Source organism: Amblyomma mixtum, chromosome 1 (genome assembly GCF_055824585.1).
Source record: "Amblyomma mixtum isolate Tamu chromosome 1, ASM5582458v1, whole genome shotgun sequence".
In the NCBI taxonomy this organism is placed as follows: Eukaryota; Metazoa; Arthropoda; class Arachnida; order Ixodida; family Ixodidae; genus Amblyomma; species Amblyomma mixtum.
The window spans coordinates 224,106,522-224,126,374 of NC_143012.1; the positions used below are offsets into that span (position 1 = coordinate 224,106,522).

At 47.0% G+C, this 19,853-nt stretch overlaps 1 protein-coding gene across 4 annotated transcripts in view; it reads left to right on the top strand.

The window, feature by feature from the left end:
• LOC149371043 (DNA damage-regulated autophagy modulator protein 1-like) overlaps positions 1-19,853 on the top strand; it is a 115,513-nt gene that overhangs the window by 67,632 nt on the left and 28,028 nt on the right. The window contains exons 1-3 of one of the 4 annotated variants that reach the window (XM_089564413.1): positions 576-671; positions 860-1,034; positions 16,054-16,199. In XM_089564413.1, coding sequence (XP_089420539.1) covers positions 16,069-16,199 — 131 coding nt within the window. In that variant the 5' untranslated portion in view covers positions 576-671; positions 860-1,034; positions 16,054-16,068. Of the gene's footprint in view, positions 1-575; positions 672-859; positions 1,035-1,721; positions 1,842-2,949; positions 3,081-16,053; positions 16,200-19,853 lie in introns of those variants that run through there. The other 3 variants (XM_089564411.1, XM_089564420.1, XM_089564406.1) reach the window with 3 other exon arrangements.

A 19,853-nucleotide genomic window follows, 5' to 3' on the forward strand; every position in this document is an offset into this window, starting at 1 on the left:
TCGACTTTCACCCCTGAAACTTGGTTTCCATAGTTTTAACTCTAATAACGAAACCTCCACCCGCGTTCTTCGTAGGATCAGCTCTTACCCTTTCATTTTAGAGCCAGATGGTTAAGTAACGAGAACCGTGCCGAAAGTGGAATGCTTGCACACACGTCGCATAACGCTAACATACTGGAATGCGCGCGGAGCGCTGAGACAGTTGGCGTTGCCAGCTGCTAGTTCTCAGTGTAGTGCAGTGTCTCGACTCGTTGGCGTGCCCGAACAGAGCATGCGTCAGCATATGCTTGTGTATCCACCATGAATGCGCGTCACTGGAGCGACGCTGGATACAGTGGGCAGGAACGGCGGACGAGGAGAATGCCCTCGGCGGCCTTAGGAGGAGGAGTCGAGGTCTGGTGGACCACGCGTCGTCGTGAGAGCGTTTAGCGCCGGCTGCCCCGCGGCGTTCAAGGGCAACTCGCGTGAGTGCATGCAGCCCCTAGCGGCTTCGATTGCCGGTGGAGATTGCGAGGCGGCGGTGGCGGGGGTGCCGCGGCGTTATACCACGGGTTGCTGCCCTTCGGACTCTCACTGCGACTCTCCGCAGCGGGCCGCAAAACTGGTTTTCCGACGGCGCCGGCAGTGGTCTCTGTCGCTGTCCCGCGAGCGCCAGCGAGACGAATATCACTGTAACATCACCTCCGCCACTCACCCACGCTCCTCCTCCTCACCACCTCCCTTTTCATTCTCACCACTGCCACTAGCGTGGTTTTTACTACGTATACATATTACGCGAGTGAGCTTTTCGCTTAAAGAAGTGAAGTGGAGCGACTCCGAGGAGGGACAACGCTCGATGCAGTACTCCGTCCCGCTGCAGGCTCGACCACTCCAGCTGTGACGAAAGTGTGCGTCGGCGTCGGGTTTCCTTTGACTGGAAGGAGAAGCTCCTTTCGTCCGAGTCCACTTCGCCGACTTCGCTCCGGACGGGGTCTGGTTATTGCTTGGCGGCGCAAGACGCGAAGCCGGGTGACTCACACATCGTCGGCGTCTCGGTAAGTGAGCGTTTTATTCCAGAACTTCGTCAGGCGAGTGCTGGAGCCGCATTTTAATGCGAAACGTGTTTCATCATAACATACCGGTTGCCTACGCCTTTCTTTAGTGTTGCTTTACTGCGAGAGCCTGGTATTGTATTGCAGTTCAGCCCATTGTCTTTTTCGAAACTTCCTGATAACTCGTACGGAATTTTTTTCAGTACATCAAAGTGGCTCTTTTCTGTTTTAACCAGGGTTGTATGTGGGAATTCGTGTAAACGTTTTTTGGCGTCGATGGATGTCGTAAGCAACATTCTTGTGTTCACCTGTTGACGCGTGATAGTTACCCAAATGTGCTTCATTAAGCCATGTGGCAACAAGGGGGGAACCGTCGTCGAAAATTAACTTGCTCTTACATAACTTTTGTGAGCCTCGAGAAATGGTGTTCTAGTTGGGGGGGTAGGATGGAGAAGGGTAAGGCATGGCATTTGCTGTCGCGGCTCCAAGCTGGAGTTGGACATAGTCTTGGCGTTCTTTGTGGTTGCTTACTCCTTTTCAGATCATTAAGCATCCTAGCTTGTTTGAATGACCTCGGTGCTGGCACGCACAAGTGAGATAGCGGAGTGATAAAAGTACGGGTTTGATATCTGCTGACCCACATCTAGGATTTCAGCAGCAAAAAAGCGAACACAACAGACCGCCCGGTTGGGAGCGCGCCAGCCTGATAGTGGTCTACTTGGAAAACAACTCTTCCGCAGGGATGGTTCATTTGGAAGAGTAAAAGCGAGCCAATAAGAAGGCAACTAAAGAATTGGCTGAAAAAAAAAAGTGAGCTTTTCCTTTCATTTCTCTGCGGTTTGCTGAGCAGATGTACTGGTTGAATAGAAAACGAGGCTTTTTGTGTTCATTGATACTGAAGTGGAGATGCGCATTATTTCTCTGCCGAGTTTACCCGCTTTAAAGTTAGCTTTGTTGAACACGTTTCACGTTACCATGCTTAGTAACTAGCACGTGGAGTTCGTGGGAGAGCGAAGAAAAGCCGCTCTACCAATACATCTGGGAAAAGTGGCGATTTGTTTCTGATGGTAACGTTACTTCCCGTATTGTATCGCGTTCCGTGCTTTTATTTTTCCGTGACGATTCGAGTAGTTTGCGCTTCGGAGGGTGCTGGGTGACACCACGAATCCGAGACTTATTTTACCTTGATTTATTTCAGTTGCGAAAGTTTTGTTTATAATTTTAGTCAGGCTGTAAGCATAACCCAAATTGTGTTCAACGGCGGAAAAAACAGAAATGTGCCCTGCCTTTGCCCAGGGCGCACGTATTCACAGTGCGTCATTTTTCTCATATTGTACTCCCTCTCCATTGTAAACTGTTGCTTGCCTTGGAGTTCGCAGATATGTACAATAAGTGGGCGGTTTCACGATTTTCGAATTAACCGCATAATCCTTTCTGGCTTGAACGCCGGCCACAAGACTTCAGCGGTAGTTCAGTAATTCGGTTATCATCCCATGTTCTACAAACTTCTTTCACCGTTCATTGTCCAAACTGAACGGCTGCCCTCCTGAACAGCCTCCATTTTTATTGCGCTCTGCTTCAGGCTTTGTAAGAACGTAAATCTTGGCAGAGTGCAGAGATCCGGAGCTCATGCTTCGTAAACACTTGCAGCGGCCGGATGGAGGTTATTCAACCCCATACCACGCGCTAGCGTCGCTTTTTTTCTTCGTATTTGTTGATGTGAGGCCAGCTGCTCATTTCTAGTTTAAAGTTCGCGTCCTTCTTTTCCAATCAGTACAGCTTGCTTCCACATTTGTAACGGTAATGGGCTTTTTTCGAGCTCCACGTTCAACGAAGCTTTGCTTTAAGGTGAAATTTAGCTCGCCTCGACATTCGCTCTTCGGGGGAAAAAAACGATAAGTTGATTAATTTTTTTCTGAGAAACTTCGCGGAGCTCCGAGCGCCGCCGAGTAAGGACTGCCCTTAATTCCCCCGATGGCCTTCCGTGACAATACTACTGCGCGATGCCTTCGACGAAGACGACGGCACTCTCTCCCGTACCAGCCACTGGTATGCTCATTGTTCAGCATCTTTGTGTGAGGCTTTCCAAAGCCGTAGGCAGTCGGGAACTTTTGCGTAACTCCGTCGGAGGAGCAATTTTTCTAATGCGAAATCTTGACGGAGTGAGCGAGCGCTGCCCGGAACTCAGGTGCACGTGTCTGCTGCTTGGTGGAAGTGTGCCAGGGTTATTTCGCATTCTTTTCAGCTGATGTTCGCGGCGCTTGGCAACCGTGTTCTGCTTTTTGTTTTTCGCTTTCAACACCACGATGCGTATTTCAAAGCGTCCTTGAAATGTCTTCAGAACGACACCGTAGGCGCCGCCAACACAGCTCCTTAATTAATGAAATATGAAACGTTACATTTTTACGACGGAGACAGGTCTGAATTAATATCCATTCGATCTGAGTCAAAATCATAACGAGAGCTGATTGCTACGTCAAATCACTAGACGATGGTCGCTTTGTTGTGCGCACTATTTAGTTGCATAAATGTGCTAATAATTTGAGGCTAACTCAAGTGATCCGACTTGTTTTCAAGGCACTGTTTGACGACCGTCCAACCTCTCTTCTAATAGACCGATTTCACAAAGCCTACTGCGCATGCGCGCGTTTACCGGAAGTAGCCAGCCGCCATCTTGGTTGTAGTCCTTCTTGGCGTCGTCTGCACGACAGCCCGCATACTTTGCGCCTTGATTGGCATTATACCCGGCCACAGTAGCTTTCCGCCGTTTCGTTTATTGTGTTGAGCTCTATAAAGGAAACACAGGCACCACGACGGAGTTCGAGGTGTGCAATACTAATCGCGGTAGCAGCAGCGCAGGGAGGGTGGTCAGTTGCCGCGTGAAGTGGAGTGACCGTGGTGGCGACGCTGCGCTTGTTACTCGAGCCTTGTTTTGGAAAATGCTGCAGGTGACGATGAAAACGCGCTTGACCGCCACTTTAGTTAATTTTGTCAGCAGAATATTTCAACGCATAGCGATGCACGCGGTTTTTAGCGTCTTCAGACAGTGTTGGCATTTCTTGCCACCTCATTTTCCTGTTTCAGTATTCGCTGTATTCATCTAGGCATTCGCTGTAGACGTGTCACACAGCGTTTGTTGTCTTTATTTTTTCATCATAGCCCTTATTCAAAACTGGCCATGCGATAGTTTTTTTTTTTAATTCACGTAAACACATAAATATATTCATGACGTGCTCGGCGGGTCACCAGCAGGAAAGGTGAGCGGTTCGAGCGAGCTATTCCGTTTTTCTAAATGGAGTTGTGAAATATGCTTGTGTTCAGTGCAAAAAGAAAAAAGGAGAAGCCAATCGGGGAGGTTTTGAGTACGGCAAATTAGGGTTTGGGTTTTTTTTAATTTTGTGGCCAATAGTTTTTTTATTATTGCTACGCTAATTACTTTTTGATTTAGGTCAAAATAATCTGCCAGGGCATCTCCCGTAAGACTCACTCTCGCTATTTTCACAGTACGAGTCTGAAGACGTTGACTGATGGGTAAACACTAGATCAGCCTTTTTTTTTTTTCCGAGAACAACGAGCAAGATGTGGGTGTATCCCGGCATAAATGGCATGTGGCTGAAACTGTAATACCACGTATGCTCAGCGACCAGTGTGCAACAAAACATTAGGAATTATTCCACATTTCCACGGTTTTATAGCCTCGCTTTCTCATTCCGTGAAATAGAGAAATCACTATCGCTAGTAAGACAGCTCGAGATATCAGCAGTGAATGCGCGCATCAAACATACATCGTGGATTCCTGAATACAATAATAAAACTGAGCACACTTGTTCCCGTACAACCTTACACCGGGCAGAAATCACAGCAAGGACGGCTTGACGACGCAGCACGAAGGTAAATCCGATGGCCTTCTTTTTAACAATTTAAGGGACTGCCTCAAAGCTGAGCGGCGCGTAAAAGCCATTTCATACAGCTTCAGAACTTGAAAATTTGCCATTTGTCAATGTCCACTGGTCAACAGGGATAACACTGCTAAATGTACTGAACATAACTTCTTCGGCTGTCTCTCGTGAACAGCTTCTACGCAATGTCTAGATGACTTTTTCTCGTCTGGAAAACGGAAAATCCGCGACCCTCTGCTTCGCTCAGTTGTCGGAGCTCATGGCACCCCTCGGGTGAGCACACTTGACCCAGAAATCCAGCATTCATGCAGAGACATCGTGTGGCGACTCAAACAGAACTACTACTTGCGCGTGCGCCACGCACCACACCGATGCGGCCGCCGGCCGGAGTACCACAACTCCCAGAGTGCATCGCGGCGGCGGTGGCGTAGCGTAACTGCTTGTTAAATCGGTCTATTGCACACTGGTTGCAGATTACAAAGTGCTCTTTCGCCGCTACGGTGGCTCAGTGGATATATATGGTGCTCGGCTGCTGAATTGAAAGACGCAGGTTCGATCCTGGTCTCGGCGGTCGAATTTCTATGGAGGGGATATTCGAGAGGTCAGTGTGCTGTGCGATGTCAGTGCACGTTAAAGAACTCCACTTGGTCGAAATTTCCGGAGCCCTTCACTACGCCGTCTCAAATAGCCTGAGTTGCTTTTGGACGTTAAACCCCCATAATCCAAACAAAGTTCATTTTCGAGAAATTACCATTGCCTTTGAGGCGCAGCGTGTCACATTTTCCTTTGGGATATTCCTCGCGTGGGGTGGTCTGTTATGCGTCATTCGTCTGGTGCTCATTATAGAATAGTTAATTATCTAACGGCTCTTGCGCACTTCCTTCCATGCCGGAAAATAGGGCACTGATGACAAAAATTCATGCATTTATGCTACTCTTTTGCAGTTTTTAATACCTACATTGTCACCTCCACACAACACTCTTTCGTGCGTTCATTCCTTTGCTTTCCGTCAAAAAGTGACTCTGTTCTGACACAACTGAATCCATGCAGTCAGGCAAAAGTGGGCTCGTATGCAACTGTCGTTCAGCTACAAAGTAAATAAGTTATTGTTACCTATTAGTTTTTGTTAATACCAATGATAGAGAACTAGCAGCAACATGCGTACGATGTTAGCTCCTATGCAAGCTTCCTTTTAGAGCTAGTCCGTGAGTTTTGCATTTTTTTATCTTTTTCACTAAAAAAATAGATTCATGGCAACCATACTATTTCGGATGCTTCTCCTGGCTTAGCACGTGTTACTTCTCATTGACGCTGCTCTGGAAGAAAAAAATTTTTCCTTCAGCGAATTTTTTGTTTAACGAGTCTTGTCTGTGACTCTTTTATCTCTCCCCTACCCATCCTTGCGACCTCCGCATCGACCAAGGGGAAAAGGACGAGTTTCAAGGCTACACTCATCACACTGAGTGGAAACATGTGGGAAGGCCCACGCAATCTCTAATCTGGTCTTCTTTCCTTTCGATGTTATCACTGGCCTCCAAAGGCAGAGCCGCAAGAGTGCTCGATAGCGTACCCTTTCCCACTATTTCATTCCTTGGAGAGCTCACTGGCTTGGTCGTTTGAATTTTCGTCGGTTCGTTTTTTTTTGTTTCATCTTCCCTTTTCAGTACAAAGCCTTGGCTTTGGTAGCCACGAATGCAAATGAGATTACGCACAAATGCATTCACTGCTCACGGACTGTCCTGTACTAAGGTCAGTTCTGGAAATGAAACATTCTCTTCGCTTTTGGATTGGTTCAAGCGTGTATCTCCCACCTGATCGCAATTTGAACGAACGGCGAAGGGCGGGTAGGTATACGGCGGTTAGCGTAACAGGCTAGAAATTTTGTGAACTAGTTTCCCTCAAGGTAACGCCCAAGGAAACTGGAGTGCAGCTAGGTTAATGAATTCTCTACGGCCTTCCTCTAGATCTAGTCAAGGGTACTGCTCGCCATGCTAATCACTCGCCATTAGTAAGGAAGTTGGACTCAGCCAACCGAAACTGGGCGAGTGAGAACCCCTATTGTCTTTTTATCTTAGTAAAAATTTATAGCCCGTGGTGTTGCTTGCCGGCTACCTTCATGTGTGTTCTGACAAACAAACCAGGAAGGCAAATAAAACAGAAATCGTCCGGCATGTTTCACCCCTTTCATTGACGTATTCATTGGTGATGTTGCGCGCAGTCCCAAGTTTTCCTTCCTTGTGTTTTGCGTAAGTACCTGCTATCGCTTTCCTCGTGAGTCTCCTTGGCTCTATGCTTTGGCAAATCAACCTCCCTTCTCCGGCCCCCTTGTTAAGGCGGTGCTTTCCTGGGGCAACTCTTCCGTAGGCACCGGGACGACAGTTTCTGCGACACTGTAACCTTGCTGACGCAATCCATTTGCGCGATATCGCTTCACTAGCCCTAGGAGCCCTGGCAATGAGCCCAATACTCCAAATTGATGGTTTCGCACTGGTCCTTTGCCAATACGTTTCCAATATTGTGCCACTTGCCTGTGCTGCTTGAGAGTTTGCGGAATAAACTATCAAGTGGACATAAAGAAACCTAACGAACCAGAATCTATTTTGGGGAAGCAATAAAGAGCCTCTTTGTTTCAAACGGTTGCTCAAGGCGAGTGAAAGTTACTGCCCGTCTCAGATTGCACAATTTTCCTGAATGAATTTGTTACGAATATTAATTGCTTTTATTCCTTTTTATTGGGTTCGTACATATGCTTATTCTTCCTGTCTGTCTGTGATCCATTTCCGTTTTCATATCTGGCCCAAGTTTCGCCTTTGAACTGGAACCTTGTAGTTTCTAGAAGGGTTTAGCAGTTCCAAAGCTTCTTCAGGGTCCTGAGGACCGACGTCTGCTAAAACGATCATTGAAAAAACTATACAAGAGATAAATAGGGGGGTATCGCACGAATTCTGGCTCCAGAATCATGACAGAACAGAGATTGTGGGGTTGGGAAAAACAGCAGATGCAACCCTTGGAACAAAACAGTTAGCAGTGGCTCTGTTTGATGGCTCGTCACCACCCTAGTATGCTGTACAGGTCGGTGCGAGATTACGGTTGTATTAGCGTACAAAAGAAGGCATGCAGAGTTTTCTGCCGCTCCCGACTAGCTTTTATTTTTTTGTTCGTACGCCAGCTGTCTCGTTAAGAGCACTTCCAGAAGCATATTAGTTCGAGAGCACTGTTCGAGTCGTACGAACCCCGAGCAAGAATCTTTTCTTGTGCTCCGAACTAACCCGTGCTTACCCTAGTTACTCGGGTAAACTCAGGTTAGTTCGGAGCAGCGTGGCGCAAGCTGCAACCAATGGGAGGAAGCTCGGGTAAGTTCGGAGTAAAGTCACTGGAACTCTGAAAGTACCGCAGCTGCTTTCTCTTCGCCGCCGCGCCGCCTATTGGCCAGTTGTGATCACGTGATTAGGCGCTTCCATAGATGGTCCACTCGCTCTAGGAGCCGACGGGGCGCAGTGCTTCCGAGGTGGTTGGACGGCGTGTTTTATGAAGTAGCACGTCTGTGTGCGTGTGTCTGTGTGCCTGTGCCTCTATCTGAGCGTATGTCTGTGTGCGTGTCTGTGTGTGCGCGCATGTGTGCTGCGCGCGGGCGCGTGTCTGTGTGCGTTCGTGTCTGTGTGCGTTCGTGTCTGTGTGCGTACGTGTCTGTCAGTGCGTGCGTGTGTGCATGCGTGTGTCTGCGTGCGTATCTGTATGCGCGCGTGTCTGTGCACCGCGTGTGTGTCTGTGTTTGCATGTGTCTGCGTGCGTATCTGTGTGCGCCCGTCTTTGTGCACCGCGTGTCTGTGTATGCGTGTCTCTGTCAGTGTGTGTGTCTGCGTGCGTATCTGTGTGCGCGCGTGTCTTTGTGCACCGCGTGTGTCTGTGTGCGTCCTGTGTCTTTGTTTGTGTGAATGTGACAGCAATAAATGTCATCGAAGACGTTGCTTTGCGAGATTTTTTTCCGTGCTGGTCATCGATATTGGCTAATGAGGCTTAAATAAAAAAAATAATAAATTGCAGAGTTTAACGTCCCGAAGAGACACGATAGCTATGAAGGGTGCCGAAGTGGAGCGCAGTGGGAGAATTTATGCCACCTGGAGTTATTTAACGCGTACTTACATCGCACTGCGCACGGGAGTTTTTGTATTTCGCTTCCATCGAAATACAGCCACAGCGCATCCGCATGCTATCTGGCTATCTGGCCGTTGGCCCCGTCGTCGACTTTGGGGTCGCCCAACTACCTCCCACAAGCCTCCGACCGGCGACTGACCACACGGAGGGAAGAACAGGCGGCAGGAAACAGCAAGCGCACAGGGAACGTTTTATACGCATCAGACTTCCAAGTGCACCGATTTATAAACGTTTTGTTATATCCCGCTCGTATGTACGCAGCCTGCCGGCTTTAAAGTTTTCCGTGCCCCAAAAACATGGATTTGCGAGCCTCTCACGGAAGCAAAATAGGACTATCCTGCTTCTTACGTTGTTAGCTCACACCCGTGGGCTAAAGAATACGAGAGGCTGCGCAGCTGTCGTGCGACGCTTTCAAGGTTTTCGAAACCCTCACCTCATCTAAGGTCTCAGTCATGAATAATTTCATTGATTAATTTTTGCGCAAAACCTATGAGCAACGCGGCCGCAAGGGAGACTCTCTTCGCCTAGCAGACGACGCGCTCGCCGCGCTGGACCACCTCTGGCAACAACACCCCAATGTTGCCCGCGCGCCGCCCGCTGGTTGCGGTGCTTTCAGAGTTCCAGTGACTTTAGTTCGGAGGAGCTTCGCGCCACCTGTAGCCAGTGGGAGGCAGATGGCAGCTGGCAGTTAATGATTGGCCGCGAGAGGCTGCTCGGTAAGAGCAACATGGGTTGCACAGTCCCTACCGGTAGCTGTGGTAGAGACACCTGCTAGTGCAGTGGCGCATCGCTTACCTCTGCGCCACTGCGCTGGTAGTGCTATGAGGACTCACCTCAATTTCTGAATGTTAAGCAGAGAACGACCGATTCTGCAGATATGGGCTTTAACCCACTAAAGCCTTTTAAACGGAGCTTAAATGCTCCCTTCTTTCGCACGTGTACTCAATTTAACACATACGATGGTCCCCTACCACTTCTGTGCTCGAAATTTAGCTGGCCTCACGCTGTGACAGTTGGCTAGCAGGACAACTGGAAGGCCTTTGATGCTGTACTTTTTCTTGCTAGATTCTTCACATTCTAATAGTTGGTCGCAATTATAACCAGCTACAATCACGCTAAAAGCAGTGAAATAATTTCCTCTGCAGTGCTACCAAGAGTTAATAGTGAAATGTTTATTATTATGCCATAAGCAACTTAGGGAGTAAGACTAATTAGCTAATAGGACCATTTATAGATCTCGATCAAGCTTGTTTATTTGCATTTTCACACTGCTGCCAATTTCAAGGATGGTTCAAAGAAAAGTTATTTAACAGAGTTTCACTTTTTGATATCCCCCTGAAACGCGCCGCAAGTGTTGTAAGAATTACCGAGAAGCCGAATGCTAACCTTGCGAAGGTAACATGGATTAACCCTTTCGTGGAGTGCGCTGCTATCAGTGTGCATTCAATATATATTTATTCCAGTCCTGCGTCTATTCCTACCATTCCGTGCTTCACTAGCGCTGCTGAATCACGCCATTATTAACCTCCACCATCCACCTGTAGAGACTGGTGTCCTTAGCACTTCTCACTTCTCGTACAGCTGTCATCTACACATCATTAGGTGACATGCTTTGTGTGCTGTGCAGCTTTGGTGTAAAATATGGCCTGTTTGAACTGATATAAGTAGTTGCCGCTGTAACTAAGAGGCAAACAGTATCTCATGAATTCGTGTTAATCTGAGGGTTTGTTGAAGCTTGCTTATTGCACCATGGTTGGTTAGAGTGACACGGGTTTAATGTCTACATAACGTCGTCGCCAGATTTTTTTCGCCCTTTTAACGTCATTAGTCGCTGCACACAACGCATCTTCATTGTAATGTCAATTCTTTTGTGCCAGTACGTTGTCACAGTGCTTGGCCTCGATGCCTTGTCTGAAGGTGTTCCATAAGACGTGCGTTAGCGCATCATCAGTTCCTTCTCAGTCTTTTCAATGTGTAGCATGAGAAGTCTAATTCAGCACCACAAAGCTATCGACTCATTAGACACTTCTCCTCTCTTCATAAAAACAAACGCCTCTGCTAAAGTCGCTGCTTGGGCATTCGTTTATTTCCTGCCAGTGACGCTTCGTGGACTGTAGGCCAACATGCTCTGCTTATTCCAGTGTTTCATAAAGGCTGACTGCAGAGAATAAGTTTTCTAGACGTATCTTGCTGCTTTATTCATAGAGAGACGTATCTCAGCTAACCCGCCGCGGTGGCGCAATGGTTACGGCGCTCAGCTCCTGACCCGAAAGACGCAGGTTCGATCCCGGCCGCGACGGCTGAATTTCTTGAAGGCGAAATTCTAGAGGCCCGTGTGCTGTGCGATGTCAGTGCACGTTAAAGAACCCCAGGTGGTCGAAATTTCCGGAGCCCTTCACTATGGCGTCCCTGATAGCCTCAGTCGCTTTGGGACGTTAAACCTCAATAAACCAATAAACCAAACCTATCTCAGCTAACGGACGTGGAAGTTTACATCTCTGATCTTAGCGCCGCTCGTTAGGACAGCGTACGGAGGTACTTAACCTCTAAAAGTAAGTAAAGGTGGTGGTATCCCATTTCATTCTCAGTGCCTTGACAAGAAGATATTTATTGACAGCGTTGAGAAACATGAGTCATCTTGACGAACATTTGAACTGGGCTGAGTAACAAACGATTTTTAATGCTCTCAGGTCTCTATTCTCACTCTTCCTTCTTCGATTCGACGTTGTCAGTGCTTTTCTTTTTTCCTTTCAATCTCTCGCTTAGTGCTGAGGTCGCACTGTTACGCCTTTTGAAGGAAAATGCAAGCACCAATTACCTTTGATGCGGTAATTACAGCACGGACGTATTTTGTGTATCGCAGAGCCATACCGGTCAAGTATTGAAGCCCCAAATTCAAGCTGGTGCTTGTCCAATTCGAAAGTGGTTTTCTCTGCAGGTCTTCATCTGTAAGGGAAAAGCGCAGACGGATAGACCTTGAAAGTGAAATTTGCGCTGCATATAAGATTCTCGTGGCTGAGTCCGGGCTCCCAGACAGCGGAATTTCCTTCAAGACTAAAAAACAAGGGCGATGGGTGAGGGCGTTGCACTAGATTCGCTGAATATGCTCAGTGCGTATTTTTTATGCGAATACAGCATTTACCCGCATTAGCTTCGCAGTGACTGAACCCGGCAGCTGCATAAATAGAAGCTGTTTTATGCGAATCAAGCCTTCACTTTGCTGGCTTGGCGTCTTGCTTCCCGAACTATCCGGCTGTTCCGGTTGAACTAGTGACGAGCGACGTGCCTGGAGTGGCAAAGGCAACTTGCATACAGTAAACAACTGTACGCCTTACTGTTGTCTGAAAGGTCTCTAGCTAAACATTTGACGCTTGCATTAACTAGAAATACTAGAATATCAATCCTCTTGCACGGCGTAGAGAAGTAAATGTGGTAATCCAGAATCTCTTTGCGTGTGGTTGCTGTTGTGTGCAACAGCAGAAAAACGTGGTCTAGCTAAAATTTCTCAATCTCCAGCGACTTCTCCACCATAAAGTTTGCTCGTGCATTGATACTGCAGCGCACCTTCTGAAATACATATTTCATGGTTTACTCCCGCATATATACTGTAGAATTCTATGCTATCACCAGTGAAAATGTGTTGGCTCTGGTTTATTTATTACAAAAGTCTTGGCAACTGCAGTTTAACACTGCTATTTAGTTTACAGTATGCCGGTTTGCAGATGAAACTGATACAGCTCAAGGCGTCTACGATCGAACATGCCGCAGGGACTTTGTGGAGAAAAGAGCGGGGGAACTCCGATAATTGGGGCCGACCCCTGCTGCTCAATAGGGTTCTGCGGCTAGGAAAGATTCTATATATACACACAGTTTTTTTGACCCGGTTACGGGCCTGCGTACTTGGAGCATACACTGAGTGTATTGCTTGCGCGCTGAGAGAAAACTATCGTGGCCGTTTCCCTGCTTCTTGACGTCGCCGGTGACGTAGTTCTCGCCCTTGAGGTCGGCGGGGCGCCTTCGTTCTGCTCGATTGGTTTCTCGACCCTTCCAGAGATTCACGAGACAGATGCAGCGCGGCAGTTTGGAACAACTCATGCGCCCTGCAGCGAAAGGCATCAACTGCCACGGGGAACAAAGACACTCGCCACTGGGAAAAAGGAACCACGGCCAGCGCGAACTGCAATTCGCAATTGCAATTTAGCCAACGACAGGCGAATTGGCGGATAAGTGTGGCAGGCGGAGTTGGGAGAGCACACACACTCGGCAGTTATGTCGTGACACGAAAAACGAAATACATGAATGAAAATGCGTGGCCTGAGATTGTTGCCACTTTCACCGTTGATTGCGGCTTGCGATGCTAGTGATTGACTAATTCGACAAATATGAAGATAAAAGACCCCGTGATTGATTTGCATAACTTGATAAGCCGGTAAATGTGCGAAAAGAAATCGCCTGCAGTGATAAGTTCGTCAAAAGCAGAGGCTATGTTAAAAAAAAATGGCTGTGGCTTAGCTTGGTTAAGCCAGTTAATTGCGAAAGCAATATCCGTAGCTACGCCATGGTTCAGCTGGTAGTGTAGCTGGTGGTGGTGCTTGTGGTTAGACTTGTGGTGATGCATCGATTATACAATCCAATTCAATTCAATTCAATCCAATATGCTCATATGGTAGCTACCAGCCTCGCTACGCGACGGGCTGAAAGTGCAACTAGTATTGATTTCGCAATAAAAAAGTGAAGGATGCGGAAAGGAAATTTGCTGGCAGAGAAATTGCGCCCGCTTTGTACTGAAGCAACCACCACTTTTTCGCGACTGAAGCACGCGTATGCCGAAGCTGAGATATACTAAGGAAAGAAGATTTAAGAGGGAAACTAATATTTTTTTTTTAGTTTTTTGTAAAGTGCCCTGGTTGTTAGTCGGAGCGAAAGCGCTTGAGTGTGAATGTCATTTTCATCATGCTTTTCAGCGCGAACAAGTAAAGTGCGATATAATTTGATTTGATTTATTGGGTTTAACATCCCAAAGCGACTCAGGCTATGAGGGACGCCGTAGCCGTATGAGGGGCTCTGGAAATTTCGACCACAGTTCGGGGTTCTTTAACGTGCACTGACATCGCACAGTATACGGGCCTCTAGAATTTCGCCTCCATCGAAATTCAGCCGCCACAGCCGAGATCGAACCCGCGTCTTTCGGGCCAGCAGCCGAGCGCCGTAACCACTTAGCTACCGCGACGGGGCAAAGTGCGGTATAATGTTTATCTGGGGTATAGAAGCGCACTAATTTTTCGTTCGTCTCTGAAATTTGAACGGGTACGTATATCACTATGTATCAAAGCCTACAAAGGTAATTAGTAACTTACTATACCCATTTCCATAGCCTGGCATTCCATCTCTGAACATTTTACTTTGGGGATAACAAAGTGAGAAATATGAGATATAAAATATCACAAATGTCAGAAATACGTGAGCGAGTTCTCAACCCCGTGTCAAACACAAAAAGCTTAAGAAAATTAAAAAGAAAATAGGTGGTCGCAAAGAAGACGTTGCGAGAAAAAATTCACTGGCATTTACCCCCAGGGCATGATCAGTGATCATAGCTGGCTGATTCGCGAGTGACAACAGAATGACAATGCGAGGTTTGACGCTACGAATGTTGTTTCTTTGACAGTTACAGTAGGCTATCAACGGCTTTTCCAAAACGGCTTTTCCGGCGCATATCAGAAGAATGTTGGCACGGATTCCTAAAGCTTCTAGGTCTTAGAAATTCTTTCTCATGCTTAAATGTCCTGAAAAAAGATTTATTTTATTGCGCTTAAACACTTTACTGATGAAGCCAAAAACTGAGATATGCTTAAGTGTGGATGTTATGCCTACAGCATCGTTCCTCAACGAAACTGGTGCACTCATCCTGCACAGTGTTTGCTACCTCAAATACTCCGATACAGTTAACGCGCTTTTCAACGATGGGTAGTTGCATCACAGTTGGTTACGGGGTAAAGCGCTCTTTTCCAACGACTATGACAAAGCATGCGTTTAACCGGCTTGAGAGTAAGCCACATGAAGTTGCTAGCGCTGTGTATACCATTGTATAAAGTGGTACGCCATGATACACAAAAGATATTCTCAGGTACAGAAAGGCATTCTGCGAAGATATTCTGGATAAAGGATTTTCCTCAACGTGTTTCTCTTGCACTTGTTTTGTTTTCGACTTTTTCCTTCGGACTTTCAGTACCTGCGTTCACTCTACAGTGCGCCTTGTGCCACGTGTTTAACCACCAGGAATGCATACACTCTGGTGTCAGTTTCAACGCGAGAGGGCGCTGCTTTTTTGCGAGCTTCCTCGGAGCACGAGCATTTCTGATAAGCGCATGTTACGTAGCTTTCTTCGGAAGGATACATGAGTGGTGTGAAAGCTCCGCTCGACACATGCGCCAGAAAATGGGCCTTATTTCACTTATGTGCATTCCGGTTATTCACTGGTTATATTTCGGCTCTTATTTCCGGACATCATGCGTTGAACTTCTTTACGAATATTTTCTTTCCTGTATGTTCATTCCAAAATCGGTTGCATCATCCCTACGCTAATGTCTGCCTTGAAGAGGTTTTGCAGCCACGTGGAGCCTATGCTAAACCTACGGTGAATTAAGAGACAGCAACGAGCTCGGAAACGCGTTACGAGATATCTTTCTCAATGAATGTGATATGGAGGGCGTTTGAATCAGTCCCAAAGGTGGTTTCTCTTGTGGAACGGCATCTATGTCTTGGTAGGTGGTTATTTGTTTCCGGCAATGACTTCTGCGTGTGAAGCCAAATTAAATTTTGATGGCAGTAATATTGTGCTTATATAGAGACACAACAGCGGCTGGTTGGTTGCTTCAGTCAAGATTTGTGAAACTACACTTATGTTTTTGAAAATTCTGCGGCTTTTCTTTCCTGAAAAAGACAATTTTTCTTACCACCACTGATTTCAGGAAGTTCCGAGAAGCATGGAGGTCGTCATCACCAAGCTTCACTACATCCCGTACTTGGGAGCCGTATGCGGCGTGGGGGGCATAGTCACATCCTATGCCATAGCCGTCAGCAAGGGCGACGTTGAGCCATGGCTGCCGTACATCAGGTGAGTGGATTACCTTCTTCTAACGGCCGACATCTACAGCTATTCATGCCCATCCGCCTGATACTTTGTGGTTATTTAGAGAAGAATGCAGCAAAAAAAAAATGACCTACGATTTAACGTGGTTAGGCTAGATGCAAATTACGAGCGCTAGCACTTCGGTTTTCACATCGATTTCGGTTTCGGTTCGAGACTGTTTTTGAGGTCAAGCAGGCTTCAATGATCAAACTAGTGAGTGGCGTTCAGCGGACTAGAACTGGAAGGAACACTTAAGCCCCGCCTGAAGCGTATGCATGGTAGCGTTGATGGGTTAATGCCCATATATGGAATTGGTCGTTGCCTACCATACATTCATAGATCGCTGTGAATCCTCATACCAGTCTAGACGCAATGGTACATCGGTTAAGCGGTGAGCCACTGCCCTGGGATGGCAGGTTCTGCCACCGGTGGAGCTTGTGGGGTTGCTCTTGCCTAGCAATTTCTCGCGACCAACTATTAATTGAACTGCCAACAGCCCTGATCGGCAGCATGCTAGCAATCGACCGGTATTCATGACGTCACAAGGTGGTCTGACCTAGGTGGCTCATCTGCCAAATAAGAGCGGCCGCATAGGTCAAGCTTACCAGATAGGGGTGAAATGATCCAGATAGACAGTCGCGAAATCAGCCAATTGAGGTCTTAGTGCAACTGGCTGGTGACGTCTGGTAGTAGGACCCCCCACGGCATTAAAATTATGCGTGGGTGGGGGGGGGGGGGATTTTCGTCAGTGCGCAGGATGTGTTCATTTCCGTTTGGGTCATTTCGAGTATAATTCTGGTGTAACCCTCGTAACTGAAAACTTTTGATCCTTGATACCTGGTCTTCGTTTTTCGTTATCATTAGTAATTACATATTGTACAGCTGCAGTATGTTGTTCGAACAGCTCCGCTGGCGTCGGGAGGATTTATAATAATTCAGATTTCATTGCTGGACCTAGACTTCAACCGTATTATTTTGAATCAGCCACCGTAAGCCAAAACAAGTAACCGTTATAGAAGCCTGTCGTTTTTTTTCTTTTCCTTTCATGCCTTATTGAGAAACACTTCATGCAGACCTCGTAATTTTTGGGGAACTCAGCGTTCATTATAAGTCCCTGCGCGCTACACCACGGCAAGAACTTAATATTGTGATCATAATTTCAACAGCGACGCCACTACTAAAGATAGTATATCTTATCGAAACTTGCCGCAACAGTTTGCATGATCAGCATTAATAAAAAAATATTTCTCTAGTCTGGGTGCTCCCGTGAACGTAGATATTTTGTAGCCGTTCGTTGACCAGTTTTTTTTTCTTCCGCTCTGCTCCATTCCACGGGTCTCTATGCCTTCAGACACACGCAGGTACATCTTAGCATGCATAATTTGTTAAATACACACGCGAAAGAATAGGAGCTTAAATCAAAACTGCAAAACAGCTCATAGTGAAAAGTTAGAAACATTAGAAGAAGCAGGACGCAGATTTAGACAAAACATCCAGCATGAAAGGTGGCTCAGGCCACAGGTGCTGCTACAGAATGTTTGAAAAGCTTATGGGCGGGAAGCACAGTGGATATAGTCTATAACTTTGAACGACCCTTAGGCTGCAGAATAAAAGCTTATTTCGAAAAACGTCGTATAAGACTGATGTGCATTCCAAAGGGGCACTCCGGACAACTCGATGCAATTTTTGTTCTTCATAAAAATGTTCTTCGTATACTTTTGTTGTTTTGTTTGGTCTTCATAAAAATTAAGTCTCTGCATCTTTCAGAGAAAAAATGTCGCATTTCCCGCTGCGAAAATTGAGTTTAGAAATGAAGCATTTTTTTTATTTACCTGCTTCGTGATGTCAACACCAAAAACAACTCCGTGCTCGCTATTAATTAGCAAATTAACGACCGCGTAGCCTAGGCTCAGTGATCCACGCGATAAACTGCCTTGACGCGAGCTCAGTTTTCTTGCGAGAATGGCCAGTGGGGGCCAATACCTGTATTTTGTTTCTCGTTTCTTTGTAGTTTATAAAGGAGCCATTTTCAGCTACAACAGCCTCTTTGTCATTCGAAAGTAGTAATATACCGATAAAGACCGTTCTGTCTGTACTTCGTGTCTCTTCAATGTTATTTGGCTCCAACGAGGACGTAGAAATTGAAATTGAAATGCGGCGGAAAGTTCGTGTGCAGTGGGAAGCTGTGTTGCGTGCTCCGGGCAAAAAAAAAAACAAAAAACGTGTAGGTAAAGCCCCAACGGGACAAATATTTTGTCAGATGAAGAAAAATGCCTATAGCATAATACTCTCCCCAGCTACAATACGGCGTCCAGTCGATTCCTCTCAGGCTCATTTACGACGCCAGGCAGCGTGTTCTGGAAATCGAGGACCTAGCCATGCGGGACACGCTTACAAGCATAAGGTGTCAAGTATAGCTTTCACCCGCTTTGGCTACTCCGTATGACTCTAGAAGCTAGCGATCATCTTACAGGAACGGGAAGGACAGGCGAAGAGTCTCTCGATAAGTGACGGCACATCATCCACCCTCGTGAACGCACCTGGTGGGGGGCACAGCCGACAAACGCTTCCGAGAACGCCCACCTGGTAAACAGATGCGCGCTCAAAGTGGTCGGCCTTGACGCGTCGCCGTGCAAATCGAGGGTCCGTGTACCGCTGCTAAAATACGCCGTCGCGAATGCGCCACACGGCTGTGGGAAAACATTAACGGCGCCATCGACATGGGAAACGGCGCACTCTTCATCCTTTCGCGTGCGAATTTGCCGGGAGGAATACGCACAGCTCTAAACAGCCGTGGCGTCGTATACGTATACGTTCGCTGGCAAAGCTACAGCGTACACTTGGCAACAACAGCAAGTTGAAATACAAAATTTTAATAAATATTGCTAATATGCTTGCGCATCATTTTTGTAGGAGATTACGCCGGCTTAAAGTCGCAGTTCGTGCGCATGTTTTAAAAGCATGAACATATTTTCGAAGTGTACGACCGTCACCATCGGAATGGTTCAGGCCGCCAGCTGACGGCACCACGCACGTGTGGCTGTGTAGCTCGACTTACGTGAGAAAGTAGTGAACTATAAACGTTGAACCGTACTGGAGCTTATGTGTGAAAATTCGTAAACTTATCGCACATTAAGGATTGATCCCATTTACACCAATGTGCTACTCTCCAGAACTTATTTGTCTGCATTTTCTGTTGAGGCATCTATATAACTGCGCCTTCTATATTTGTCTGCGAGTTCTTCGTACATGTCGGATGAAGTAATTCATTACGCTAGTGGAAAAATACACGCGCTGACTGTATGCTCGTTCCACATTTTTTCTTCATCACAGCGATGAAAGCAGTCATTTTTTTCTTCCATGTGTGGTTATGGTAACCGCTTTGGCGCAGAATCTTTTAAACCGTACCTCAGCGAGAGGCGATCAAACGCAAATGATGAGGTACTGCATGAATACTTCGATCAGTCACAACGCCGCGGTGGCTCAGTGGTTATGGTGCTCGGCTGCTGACCCGAAACACGCGAGCTCGAACCGGCCGCGGTGCTCGAATTTCGATGGAGGCGAAATTCTACAGGCCCGTGTGCTGTGCGATGTCAGTGCACGTTAAAAAACCCCAGGTGGTCGAAATTAACCGGAGCC